The sequence below is a fragment of the Zeugodacus cucurbitae genome, chromosome 5 (assembly GCF_028554725.1).
Source record: "Zeugodacus cucurbitae isolate PBARC_wt_2022May chromosome 5, idZeuCucr1.2, whole genome shotgun sequence".
In the NCBI taxonomy this organism is placed as follows: domain Eukaryota; kingdom Metazoa; phylum Arthropoda; class Insecta; order Diptera; family Tephritidae; genus Zeugodacus; species Zeugodacus cucurbitae.
In genome coordinates, this window is record NC_071670.1 from 12,041,553 (window position 1) to 12,056,668 (window position 15,116).

Below are 15,116 nucleotides of genomic sequence, written 5' to 3' on the forward strand. Positions count from 1 at the left end.
CCGAATTTGCGCTCCTTTATATGGCCGCTGTAGTAGATGTCACAAGGACCCACCTTCTTCCGTCCTTGTCCCGTCCATCGCATTTCTTGGATTGCGGTGATGTCAGCCTTTACTCTTACGAGGACATCAACCAGCTGGGCAGAGGCACCTTCCCAATTAAGGGTCCGGACATTCCAGGTGCATGCCCTTAAATCATAGTCCTTTATACGTTTGCCGTGGTCGTCATCAAAAGGGGGGTTTCTCATCCGAGGCCTGTGTTTCTTATTCACTGGTTATTCGTTTTTATGTGGTGGGTCCCAAGCCCTACGCACAACCGCATAAGCGGGATTCGCCTTCTCACTTTAGCTCGTTTCCAGACGGATGTCTGTTGGCTACCCAGAGGATACTTGGTCTAAGACCGGAAGTTGTGAGCTGCTTGAGCCACATGTAAAAGAATCGTTCCTGGCCACTCCCAAGTGAATGGCAGTCAGAAACTTTCCTCACTTACGTGAACTTCTACATATGACTCCATCCTCCTAAAACACATTGCACTATTTAATAACACAAATTTTTTTTTCAAATTTTGAAACCCACTTAACCTCTTACCAAAAAAAAGTTAAGCTTCTCCCCCAAACAACAATCTCAATTGCTATTCGTTCTTCCAAGTAACGCCCTTCATTATCCAACGTGTACACAAAACTACTGTAGAGCACTAAATTAAACTCCAACACTAATTTCACATTTGCACGCCTTAAAGTATGCACTAATTTAATAACACATGAACGCCCACGAAAATGTAGCAAAACCCCAGCGCGTAAAGCACAAATTAAAATGGAAGCATGCACAAGAAAGCAAAGTAAAATGCACACAAAAAGTGTGCAAGCTTTAACAGGAAAGATATATATGCGCTAAAAAGTATGCTACACTATATGTACAGCTGTAGGAATTACGCTAAGCAACCAGCCTCAACGTATTTGCTAGAAGTGCATACAACAGCAAACAGGCAAGCAGACTTACTTACCGGCCACAAGTGTAACAAAAGCGCAGCTAAACAAAAAATAAACAAAAAACACTGTGTATACGCCTAAAAGCATGCAACGAATATTTACCCACAATAGCTTGGCGTGGCATGCAATAGTCGTGCTGGCAAATGTATGTATGTATATCCCCGCATATACAATGTAGCGCACACTTTTGGTAATCAAGTCGTGTAAACATACACATACTCACATGTTTATTTTCATTTTCTCTGTGTTGCTTTTACGCTTGTAAGGAACGCATTTCAAACTCGTATATTCGCGCGTTATTCGACAATAAACAGTTCACTTTTATTTTTCTTGGGTTTTGCTACACTTTTTCACGTCCATCCTTTTCTATGCCTTTAAGCCGCAATGCTCGCGAATTCTCTTCGTTTTCGTTTTGCTGTTTACGCCTACATGTGTGTTTATTTGCCTTTTGTCTTAGTGACCACAGCGTCTGCTATACATTTCAGCTGTTTCTCCTACAGACAAAAACAAACGCACAGCCATGCCACACTTGCTGACATTTAGTAGCGCTACCATCCTTTTTCTATTCCTGCAACACATCGCTGGGTTCGCTCTTAGACAGCGCGAGTTTCTGTCAACATGTGTGTGTGTGCGCTTAGGTTTATCTACTTTATTACACTTCAACATCGGTGCTCTACATATATCACTACAACCATGCATATGTATGCCATGTGGTTGCTTTGTGGCCGAAGGTGTTGCTGTTAACCCCTTGACGTATCTCCACGAATTTCTGTGGATGATTATCACGGTGTGTAGAAGTGTACATTTAATGAACAGAGAATAGAAATTTTCCCGTTATTTCCGTGCACAACATCTAATCTAAAATAAATAGTTTTATTACATGCTTTCACATTTCGATTCGTTTTGTGCCTGTTCGTAAGCATCAAAACTGGTTTGTTTAATGCAAGTTGTGTGCGAACAGTTGGAAGCGAATTTCGTTGCGCTAATTGATACGTCAAGAGGTTAAGGCTTGACTTAAATAATTACGTATACGCTACGGTCGTAATGAGCATATGTGTAGTTGGTGTTGTCTGTCGTTAAAAGTGTGAACAGTCGGCTTTTCAGGGCGTTCGCCTTTTGTTTGCTGTTAGCTATATATATATATACATATATATACAAACACATACTTCTGTATTTGTATTTATGCCGCTTTCTAAGCTTTGATGGTTTATGCGCGCACAACACTTCCATTAGTTTCGGTTGTTGCCTCTACTCAAATACGCTTTCACCTTTTACTACTTTCACACTCATTTATCGCGTATATTTTGCACACTAACACAGTTTCGGTGTAAATGTTCAATGGATAGTCACATTGACAGCTTCATGCTGTCTTAAACAGTTTTATTTTTCACTTGCTACCTGTAGATGGCAGTTAAGCATCTTTTTTATACTTTACTGCTCCATTTTTATTTATTTCTCTGCATTTTCTTCGAATGCCAGTCTTTTCTTGCACCCTTTGGTGCTGCAATTCTTCTATTTATAGCATAATATATGTGTTTCTTTCCCTGCCATCTTCTGTTTTTATACTCTCGCAACAAAAGTTGCTAAGAGACTATTATAGTTTTGTTCACATAACAGTTGTTTGTAACACCTAAAACTAAAAGAGTGAGATATAGAGTCATATATACCAAAGTGATCATGGTGACGAGTAGATTTGAAATCCGGATGACTGACCGTCCGTCCTGTCCGTCTGTGCAAGCTGTAACTTGAGTAAAAATTAAGATTTCTTGAAGAAACTTGGCACAAATATTCCTTGGGCCAAAATGGCGAAAACCAAAAACACATAAAGTGTCATAACTAAGCCATAAATGAAGTTATAAAAGTAAAATTTGGAATTAAGGATCGCACTAGGAAGGGGCATATTTGGGTGTAATTTTTTTGGGGAAGTGGGCCTAGCCCGCCCACAAATATGTTATTTGTATTTAACTCGCAAAGCAACAAAGTTATGTAAACCAAACTTTCTGCAGTCGGTTCTCTTACGTACACCACACACCAAGAAAATAGTTGAAATCGGATAATAACCACGCCCACCTCCCATACAAAGGTTAGGTTGAAAATGACTAAAAGTGTGTTAACTCACTAACGAAAAACGTCAGAAACATTAAATTTTACAGAGGAAATAGCAGAAGGAAGCTGCACTCAGATTTGTTTACAAAATGGAAAATGGGCGTGACATCGCCCACTTATGGGTCAAAAACCATATCTCAGGAACTACTCGACAGATTTCAATAAAATTCGGTATATGATATTTTCTTGCCACCCTGATAACACGGATAAAAATGGTCGAAATCGGTTCACAACCACGACTACATTCCTTATAACTAAATTTTCAAATCAATACAAATTCAATCTTATGACTTCACTTTATAATATAAACATAAGGAACCAATGAAGATAACGGAATAGAACTTTACACAAATAATCCAGAGATGATCTGGCTTCACTTGTGAAAAAATTGTTGTAAAACGGACTATAACTTTTCAAGGCCCCAGATGTCGAGCATGTTGAACTCAGCGCCTAAGGGTTAAACGAAAATATGGGTAAATCTCTGTGATAATTTAATGTAATTCAGAGGAAATTGTTTTCTTCTCTGTTTCAAAAATTATTAAAATCGGGTCATAACATATCCTAGCTCCCATATATCTAATTATAGGTTTTTTAAAAATACGGTGGGCTTTATTCCGCATATATGTATCGGTTAATATGTGAGATATTTTAGCCAAATTAATTGAGCGTATAGTCTTGGATATAGTATCCCTTGCTGATGAAAATGAATGAAATCGGTTCAGGAATTACCTCAGCCCTCATATACTATATATGACGATTTTCGTTATTCTATTAAACTTTATGCCGAATTTATGGGTTAATTTGTATGTTATCTTAATAAAATTTCTTCAATAAATTGCGAGAGTATAAAATGTTCGGATGCAACCGAACTTAGCCTTTCCTTACTTGTTCCTTATTACCTTCAATCTACCCTTCTTAATTCTCCACATTTTATAGTTATCCTCAAATCTTTGCCCATTTAAGTCTAGGTAAGCATTTGACTTCGCTTTTTGTTCATTTTTTCCACTTTCAACCATTTACTTCACATTTCATTAATTTCAATTCCATTAGTTCTAATACCTTTAAATGGAAAGTAGTTTGTGAAATTTCATTACCAAATTGTACTGTTTATTTTACATATATTTACCGTTAGCTAAATATGCTCATGTGTGTTTATTTACGGTTTAATCCGTTGAATTGTTTGGTAGTGTCTTGGAATTTGATGGTGGTAACAGATGACGGAATTTTGTATTGCATTTTTAGTATCCATGGAAATGCACTGAAAGTAATGGTATAAGCAAAATTATTTGAAAGTTAAAAATCACATGGTATTTACCTGGGTGTATCGTCAAAATTAATTCTAATTAAAAGAGTGCTACGTATCTTCTCTAATTTTAATATTTTCAATTGCGACTGTTGAAATAGGTGGCAACTTTTGAAAATAGTTCCATGTACATAAAAGATTAAAAAATCATTAATTTTATTTCATTAATTTTGTTTGAACAAACTTCGGCTCTTTAACTATTTAGGTAGCAAAACTATTGAAAATATTTTTGTATACATGAAATATTTTTAAAATACTTCCCATATGATGATCATTTTGCTTAAAGTTTATTTCACAATTTTTTTTTAATTATTTTTTGGTAAAAGCTAGCAACCCTTATAAAATATATTCAACAAGAAAATACTTTACAGATCGTTTTTGAACATGTGGCAACCATATTTAATTTTTTCTTCAATATCATTATTTTTTTCTCCTACACCATTACTACATTGCAAACACTTCCTTAGCAGTTGCTTATAACGGGTGATTTTTTTGAGGTTAGGATTTTCATGCATTAGTATTTGACAGATCACGTGGGATTTCAGACATGGTGTCAAAGAGAAAGATGCTCAGTATGCTTTGACATTTCATCATGAATAGACTTACTAACGAGCAACGCTTGCAAATCATTGAATTTTATTACCAAAATCAGTGTTCGGTTCGAAATGTGAAATCCGCTTTTTTATCGACAAATTTTGTTCAGCGATGAGGCTCATTTCTGGTTGAATGGCTACGTAAATAAGCAAAATTGCCGCATTTGGGGTGAAGAGCAACCAGAAGCCGTTCAAGAACTGCCCATGCATCCCGAAAAATGCACTGTTTGGTGTGGTTTGTACGCTGGTGGAATCATTGGACCGTATTTTTTCAAAGATGCTGTTGGACGCAACGTTACGGTGAATGGCGATCGCTATCGTTCGATGCTAACAAACTTTTTGTTGCCAAAAATGGAAGAATGAACTTGGTTGACATGTGGTTTCAACAAGATGGCGCTACATGCCACACAGCTCGCGATTCTATGGCCATTTTGAGGGAAAACTTCGGAGAACAATTCATCTCAAGAAATGGACCCGTAAGTTGGCCACCAAGATCATGCGATTTAACGCCTTTAGACTATTTTTTGTGGGGCTACGTCAAGTCTAAAGTCTACAGAAATAAGCCAGCAACTATTCCAGCTTTGGAAGACAACATTTCCGAAGAAATTCGGGCTATTCCGGCCGAAATGCTCGAAAAAGTTGCCCAAAATTGGACTTTCCGAATGGACCACCTAAGACGCAGCCGCGGTCAACATTTAAATGAAATTATCTTCAAAAAGTAAATGTCATGAACCAATCTAACGTTTCAAATAAAGAACCGATGAGATTTTTTTCAAATTTTATGCGTTTTTTTTTTTTTAAAAGTTATCAAGCTCTTAAAAAATCACCCTTTATAACATTTTCATCAATATAAGAAACTTAACTAGGCCTCCAGTTTATTAAGAACCTAATTGCGAGGTGTAAAAATTAAATTTAAATTTAAACGTATGGGAGGGCAATTAAAAACTCAGAGTGGGCAATAAAAACAAGACAAAAGTCTCAGCAGATATGTTATAAATTAGAAATACCACAAAATATCATTAAATATCATTAAATCGCATAAAAGCTTACTTCAAAAGTAAACTTACTTGAAAGTAAACTCAACAATCAACGCCAGCAAACGATGGCAAGGAAATGTATAGAGTATAAAAAAAATATAAAAATTTGTAAAGGTGTTCTTGCTATAGCTTTTATAGGGCCAATAAGAATAAGTATATTCGTAAGGGTATTTAAAAAGTTCTACAATTTTTATTGAGTGGTAAAAATATTGGAAAATTGCGTTGCTCTTAAAAATACAGTCATTTCTAATGCCCTAGTGTAACAGAAAACAGCTATCCCTAGATTGCTGCAAATAAAAAGTTTGAAAAAACACGCAGACACAGACCACACATACATACAGGCCTTAAATAAATAAAGTAAAACGCAATAAAATGCAAATAAACGAAATGTGCACTCGCTAAGCGCCCATATGTATGCTAAACTAAACAAATTTCCAGAGTGTGCCTAAAAGTATGCAGAGTATTTAATGGAAAAGTCATTTACGGCTGACTTGTTTGGCAAGCGCGAAAAAGCCTTGCGGCCAGCTTAACTTACTAGTAAACGCGCCACAATTTTGTAGAATTGTTTACCTTTCTCACTTTCGCTTTCTCTCTCTCTCTCACGCTCGATATGTTTCTGTCTCTTTCTATATGTATGAGTGTGTGTCTCTGCAGCTTGTATGGTTTTTATTATTGTTTATATTTTTCACTTTTTCGCGTATGTGCTTTAGTGTTATTTGCATTGACGCCCAAATGTATGCAAATAACCGAAATTTTGTCACACTTGTGCCTTTATGAGCATGCAGACAGCAGCCAGTAAGCAAGCATAGGCTTGACAGCCCTCTAGTCACAATATAGTACAACTGCTGACACAGGCCTTGCAATTTTTGCGCAAATACAATAATAAAGTAAAATAAATAAACAAGGGTCGTAAAAAGTAAAAACAACAACAACAGCAAAAAACGCACATACACATCAGCTGCGTGTGTCGTTAAAATACTCGCATTTGCCCCGTCCACTATGCGGTTGAATACTTAAAGTTTTAACGCACGCATTTTTACTAAGTACACGCACTTACAGACTTAAGCTGACTGCTTGCAACATCACACACATTAATGCATATATGTATACAAGCACACATACTTAGATATATGTGATGTGCTCTTTCTTAGGCCTTTTGAAGCTTTATTTGCTTTTTGCAGTTGTTTTCCACACACTTTGTCTCGTTATTTGTCGAAATGCTTTGCCTGTGTCAATAGCCACATATTATGTGCAGACATAAATCTGCCGACAGCGACATTATGGTCTTAAGTGTAGTTAAGAAAGGTGCTTCTTCGAGATTGTAACACAAGTGAGTATGCAGCTCAAAAGCTTATATATTATATATACACCATATTTGAAGAGGAGCAATATTTTAAAATAAAAAGTTGTTGACTGTGGAGAAGAAATCAAGAAAAGAGGTGTAAACAGCTTTCTCTTATATATTTTATTAATATGGAAGATTTAAACATCTTAGGAGATTAGGAGGTGTCTCAATTTTGGATTATTCTTTTTAATATTTAAGAATTGGAGACTATTTTTACCTTTTTATTATCTCTAGCCAGTAATGAAATGGGCTGCAGATGTGACCTTTCCGTAAATCCAAAAAAAAAAAACTGTACTGAAAATACCGGAGGCGTCCGTGCCTTCGATGGGCGGAACTTGTCCCGTCCAGCGGATAGAGTCAAGTACCTAGGGCTCATCCTGGACAATAAGCTCTCATGGAGCTAATAAGGCCTCGTATGGTGGAAGTCTTTAGAACTTGCGCAGTCCCTCGGTTGCCTTATATTACTGCATAGGAGCCATGGAAAAAAGATGGGGTCTCTCACCAAAAGTTCTCTGGCTAGTCAAGCCGATAATGTTCTATGGGATACTCGTATGGTGGAAGTCTTTAGCACTTTCGCAGTCCCCAGATACTTCTGGGCCAAGGTCTACCGAGCTCTTCGCCCTCAGTAAAGCTTAGCTTTAGCTCTCATGGAGCTAATAAGGCCTCGGTTGCTTTATATTACTGCAGAGGAGCCATCGGAAAAAGATGGAGTCTCTCACCAAAAGTTCTCTGGCTGTATGAAACTATAGTCAAGCCGATAATGTTCTATGGGATACTCGTATGGTGGAAGTCTTTAGCACTTGCTCAGTCCCCAGATCCTTCTGGCCCAAGGTAAACCGCAGGAGGTCTACCGAGCTCTTCGCCCTCAGTAAAGCTTACCTCTCTCTCTGACCATTGTCCCATCGGAATCCACGCTGTAAGGTTAAAAATCTTACTGTATGCTAGCTGTAGAAGCTGCATGGAGGAAGACGAGATAGAATCAAATGATCAGCTTCTTCTGGAATGTCCCGACTTTGCGAAATCAAGAAAAAGATCTCACTTTTTCGAACAAGCTCGCGAAATATCGTAGGCACAGGTCACTTTGTCGATTCCTAATTGCTAATCCAGCGGGATCCAGGTTTCACAAAGGACTGTATTTTATAGTCTACATGTGTTTCCCTTTTGGAAACAGCCTTACAACCTACCTACCTACTTCTTCACTGTATTAATAATAATGTAATATTTTTTTATCAAATTCCCATCCAACCTCTGTCTCTTTGGAGTTATTTCGCTTCATGCATGCATTTTTTTATAAAAGAAATGGCACTTTTAATCTGGCGCTCTTACACACTCTCCTACAATCAGCGAGCCCAGAAATGACCAGCCGATAAACGCGCAGTCAACCACTCAGCCGCATCACTAGTTCGTTTAGATAATGGCTTCTGATGGCTACCAGCCGCCAATATTGCTAATAGTTGCCTAAAAACAATTTTCATATAAAAAACAGCAACAATTTTCATTATAAAACAGGAGAACTCGAATATTCAGCATAACCAAATCTCTTTCACCACAGCAGTTAGCAACATAGCTGCGTTGTGCAGTGCGGTGCTGCATGTGCGGTGCAATCTCGCTGTTAACGCAGTCAAGCTTATCGTTCACCAAATACATGTACATGCTGTGGCTACGGCATTAGCTGAAAAAGTTGTCAGATAAGTATTTTTTTTTTTTTTTTGGCGGCTTTTGAACTCTGCAACGCGGTGTTGCAATTTCCGCTTGACTGCATATTTTTCAGCCGTCGGATATGCAACGAAAAACCAATCGGGTATAAATCACAAAATAAATGGCAAAAGTTTTGGTAAAAGCAATAATAATGGCGATTGTCGAGTTCCAAGTCGATTTTTCCCCGATGGTGGTAGTGGTGGCTGCTTTTTGACTCGGATCTGCTGGAAGTGATCTACGAGTTAGGTATGGAACGATTTGGAAATGGATCGAAATCTTTGTTTCGTATAAAGAAGCCCTTGTTATTTAATAATGGTAGTCAAAATGGAATCAAAGATACTTATAAGGTCCTAAAATTAATGCTATTGCGCCAGTTGGGGATTTTAAGCTTCGTCACGTCCACTTCTTTTTGATTTGATCCTTCCACCTGAGTCTCTGTCGTCATTTTCTACGTCGGCCGCCAGTGGGTACCGTATCGTACTTTTTTCGTGCTGGAGTGTTTTCTTTCATTCGGGCAATATATCCAAGCCAGCGCAACCGCTGTATTTATATGCGCCACACTATGTCTATATCGCCGAAGAGCTCATAGAGCTCGTCATTCCAACGAATCCGATACTCACCAACGCCTACACGTAGCGGGCCATAAATCCTTCGGAGGACTTTTCTCTCAAAAGCTGCTAAGGAGTGCTCATCTTCATTGGTCATCGTCCATGCTTCCGCGCCATACATCAGGACGGGTATGATGAGCGACTTAGAGAGCGTTACTTTGGTTTTGCGATAGAGAACTCTGCTTTTCAATTGCCTACTGAGACCTGATACTGATAATAGTACGTGTTGGCAAGAGTCATCCTCCGATAGACTTCGTGTTTGAGTTTATGCTGGAACCTAGATAAATAAAGTATTTTACTTCCTTGAAGTTGTAATTGTCAACAGTGACGTGGTCTCCTAACCCCGGAGACCCTTTGCATTTTGACAGGAGGTACTTCGTTTTTCCCTCGTTCACTACTAGACCCATTTGCTTCGCTTCTTTTTCCAGGCTTGAAAGTGCTGCACACATGGCCCGTTTGTCGTCGGCATAGGCCAAGAACTGGTGACTTTTAAAAAAGATTGTGCCAGTACGGTTAAGATCTACAGTGCGAATTATCTTCTCAAGCATTAGGTTAAAGAAATCGCTCGATAGGGGGTCGCCTTGGTATCGCCTCATTTGGTATCGAATAATTCGGGAGGTTCTTCGCTATTCTGACGAAGCAGGAGGCGATCCCTTTTTGTGCTATCGAACGCTGGTTTGAAATCAACAAAAAGATGATGCGTATCGATCTCATTTTCTTGTTTTTTTTTCAGGAGCTGGCGTAAGGTGAATAACTGATCAATGGTTGATTTACCAGGTCGGTAGCCACACTGACAAGGTCCTATAAGTTTGTTGACGATGGGCTGCAGTCTTTCACATAGTAATAATAATAATTTAAAAAAATTCGCGGCAATATTATTATTCAACCAATTAATAGAAAAAGTGTTTGTAAACTTGAAATTACTAAAAACTTTCAACCGTCAGAACTCCAATATAATAAATGGAAACTAAATTCGAACTTCAAATGATTTTTTACCAATTTCTACTAAGCAATTAAAATAGCAGTACTAAACTGCTAAACTTTCCAGAAAAATTTCCAAACTGTAACTTCACTTTCTAACAAAACATACATACATTTAGGCGCACACACAAATTTAGAACAAATCCATTTGTAGCGTAGTCTGCTAGCGACATGCTTTGAGCGCCACTTCTACTTGTCAGAACAATATATAATTCTAGTTGAAACTTTAACGACGCGACGCCGTTGTAACGCGTATATTATTGTTGTGCGCCTAAAAATATGTGACATATTTGTAGCAGTGTTGAGTCAGAGCACAGTCAAGGGCTACTACTTTTTAGCAAAGTGCAATTGGAGTGTAACAAAATACGCGTTACTGTCAAAAGCAAGGCGAATATTTCGCTGTTGTCCGCGCTGTCCATGATTGTGTGCTTTACTAACAACGAAAACTACAAGCAAAGCGCATAGAAATTTCGGCAACATTGTGGCGGAACTTTTTTCTAGGCAAACAAATAAAGAGTGGAGAAATAATAATAAAAAAATAGCTCAGCAACATTTGTAGATTTAATTAAAAGTAACATTAGGTAGTGTTGTAAGCGTACGCGCCTAAAAGCAGTCTAGCACAAATGCGTTTACATATGTTTACTTTTGACTGGATTATTTGGCCAGATTCAGCGACACACTTACACGGTTGTTAGTGCTCACGTTACAATGCCTGTCACGAAATGTTTGCTTTTCACTTAAATTCCAGAGCGATATATACAAATTAAATATATACATATATATATGGCGTTTGTATTAAGTGAGTGCGCGCTTTTATTTATTTATTTACTTTTATTTCACTTATTTTTACGTGTTCGCCGTTAAATTCAACTCAGTGTTGAAGGTTAGCAAGTCTGGCTCGATTTGACAGCAGGCCAAAGTAATATGGGCAAAGTGCTTTGGCATATTGAAACCTTATCTGACAGGTATGCGGGCAGATTTTGAAGTATTCGTATATATTCACATATGTGTGCTTTGAAGTGAAATTGAGCTGAAATTGCGTAGATTCACATTTGTATGCGTGCTTTGGCATACCTTGCTCATCGCGCCAATTTATTTAGCATACATGAGTGCGTATATGGCCTACATATAGGCGCAAAAGCAGATTTTGGTATGCGAACATCAACATTCTTTGATATGAGCACATCAATACGAAGCAATATATACAACTGATAGTCAAGGTTAAAATAAAAGGTCAGCTATGCGAGCAATGAGTTATATAAAAGTAATATAAGAGTAAAAGTTAAATATACTAAAGTCCAAAAAAAATAAGAAAAAATAAATTATTTGATATTTCAAAAATCTTTATGTGTTCAAAGTAATAAATCGACAAGCAGAATATATCACTTTACCTCGTACCCCTTAACTGTTCGCTCTTATAACTAAAATTGACAGTTGTCATCCCTTTTTCCCTTTTTCTACTCTCACACAGCAACCATTATTGGTAATAATATATGATATTATTTTAAAGCTAGATATTCGTCCTATATGATTATTATATTAATAATGGATGTGGTGCTTTCTTTTACTAAAAATATACATGAGAATATTGAAGAAATTAACGGTTGTGAATTCGTCATAATGATTTTTTTTATTATAACACTATTGTGTATGCTAACAGGAATCCAAATTTAAAAGTTGACAACGCAAATGGAAATATTATATTTCGAGCAACTTCTCTGAGATGTTCGGGTTCTTGGTATCGGACTAAAATAGACATGTGCAGCCTGTTTATTGTAACACCAAGTAGAGAGGGCTTTATCCAAAGGTTGAGAGACTACTGACCGTACTATTCACAACACCATCACCTATCTTGGGACCCAACATTCATTAATGGATAATATTCGACTGAATAGACCACGTCCGTAGCTCCATCGTATACGTGTTCGGCGCCATTCGCAGCAACTCCGACTGATGAATGGAACGACAAAATTGTCATGATATTTGGTTTCAACAAGACGGAGCCACTTCCCATACAACGCATCCATCAATTAATTAATTGAGAGAACACCACGGTGAGCAGATAATTTTACATTTTGGGACGGTCGATTTGCCACCAAAATCATGTGATATCACACCGTTAGACTTTTTCCTGTGGAGATATGTAAAGCATAAAGTCTATACGGACTTCGATTCAGACCTTGGAGCGAAACATCAAGCGTGTCATTCGCCCGTTGCCAGCCGAAATGCTCGAACGAGTCAACGAAAATTGGATTCAAAGAATGGACCATCTGAGATGCAGCCGCAGCCAACATTTGAAAGAGATAATCTCTAAAAAATAAATGTCAAAGAATGCTCTTTCGAATGATAATAAACATTACCCATTATATTTGAATTTTCTGTGTTTTTTTTTTTTTGAAGTAGGAAACCTCGAGTTGTAACACATTTTACTTTTGAGAAGGATTCCAAGATACCTCATTTAAACCCCAGTGACACCTAACTATTAATATTATAATTACTATTTTTTAACAAATTAAATTTATCTATATATTCTTCTTCTCTTTTTGCAGTTTCCTCAACAATAAAAATATTAAAACGTAAACCAGAAAAATCTGCCTAAAAGATTTACAGTTACATCATCAGCAAACTTCTCCAATGATGGACAGCACATTAAATCACACCCCAACCACTGAGATTCCAATAACCGTTGCATAACAAACGCAGCCATTAAACCATACGCTGCCGCAACATGAACATCGAACAGCAGAAATTCCCACCACCACCAACGAACCTGCTGTCCGACAGCGGTTACACCAATGGCTATGCCACACCCAGTAGCAGCAGCATTACCACAACCTCGGCAGACACATCGGCGTCGTCGCCTGCCTCACAGACGACCACCTACGTGAATATACCGATTATACCACTTGGTCAGCTGCCCACATCCGCGTCCTCCACATCGACCGCCTCACCACCACTGCCGCCACCACCACCTTCAACCATATCAATGATGGCCGGTGGTGGCAGCACACCGAACAGCGGCGGCACAAGCACCTTCAAGACACCATTACTGCCCATGCCAACACTCGAGGACATCGAAGGCGGTCTGCTGGCTGTTACGACATCTAATGCGCCAACCCCAATGCCTGTTGGTATACTCAAGTATCCGAATGCTGCCGCAGCGGCAGCGGCTGCATCGGTGGCAACAACACCGCTTACATTGCCATCTTCGACGTTGAGTATTTGCGGCAGTGGTATGGGTCCGGGACCACCGCCAGCAACACTAATGCAAGCGCCTGCTCTATCGTTACCCACCTCAACTGCGGCGTCGAGTGGTTATTTGAGTGGTGTTACCAGCAGTTATCAATCAGCGTCACTTGCGCAACAACAACAACAACAGCAATTACCACCTGCCACACTCTCGTTAGCCAACGACATGCTGCAGCATCAAACGACACCAATAACAGTACTTTCACTGCAGCATTCCACGCAACAACCCGTACTACCGCCACCACCGCCCTCTGTGGGTCTACTGAATAACAGCAGTGGTGTTGCGCTGGGCTTAAGTACAAGCGGCAACACTAATATGGGACGTAGCAATCATCAATCCAGTGCTGGTATGGGTGGCTCCGTTGGTGCTGCGTCAAGCAATAATGTGAACTCAAAGCGTTCGGCAAAATGTTGCGCTTGTTTCGGTAGCAGTCACTCGTCAGCAACAACGAAGTCACAGCATAAAAAGCACCGCAAACAGAAGACACAGACAATTTGGTCCGCTTTATTAACGAATCTGGGCATCTGTGCTTTGCTGCTAGCCTACACTTTGTTGGGTGAGTATGAATATGTAATGGATGGGGAAACAAGTTGAGATAGCTTAATTGTATGATGATCACTCATTTACCTATTACCAAATATCGCAAAGACTGAAAACCCGATCAAGTCGTAAATTTTTATCTTCCGAATCGTTGATCTTTTTTCCAAATAGACTATAATTATTTTTTTGGCTCAATATCGACATTAGATCGGATCTTTATGGTCACTGGAAGGCCTAAAATTCACTAACTAACTAGCTTTTAACGAAGCGAACGTTATATATAATCTTTATAGTAGGAATTACCTCGGAAATTCCAATATTAGATGTTTGCTGTCTGGTTTTGGACAGATGATAAAGTTCTAGAGTCTAACCTGTCCGATCTTATTCTAATGAAGTAATATTTTCTATGAATGGGGAACAGATTTTTAGGGAGCTAAGGATCGCTCTTTGTATCTTTGAACAGTTTTAAATTCACAAAATAACTTATTTTCAACCTTACCAAGTCAGTTCGAGTAGAACGGAAAAATAATACCATCATGTACTATTCTTACCCATTTTCTGTAACTTGGTCTCAACTAACCCTGTCTAAAAACTCAAACTCAGCCAATTTTAAGTTATTATTTTTCAAGATATTTTACCTAACTTTTCTTGGGTGTTTTCGGTGTGCCT

The 15,116-nt window shown here is 38.4% G+C and overlaps 1 protein-coding gene across 2 annotated transcripts in view; it reads left to right on the forward strand.

Annotated features, from left to right (window-relative positions):
• LOC105219249 (uncharacterized) overlaps positions 1-15,116 on the forward strand; it is a 705,022-nt gene that overhangs the window by 670,510 nt on the left and 19,396 nt on the right. For both annotated transcript variants that reach the window (XM_054231964.1, XM_054231965.1), the window contains one exon: positions 13,207-14,463. In XM_054231964.1, coding sequence (XP_054087939.1) covers positions 13,386-14,463 — 1,078 coding nt within the window. In that variant the 5' untranslated portion in view covers positions 13,207-13,385. The remainder of the gene's footprint in view (positions 1-13,206; positions 14,464-15,116) is intronic.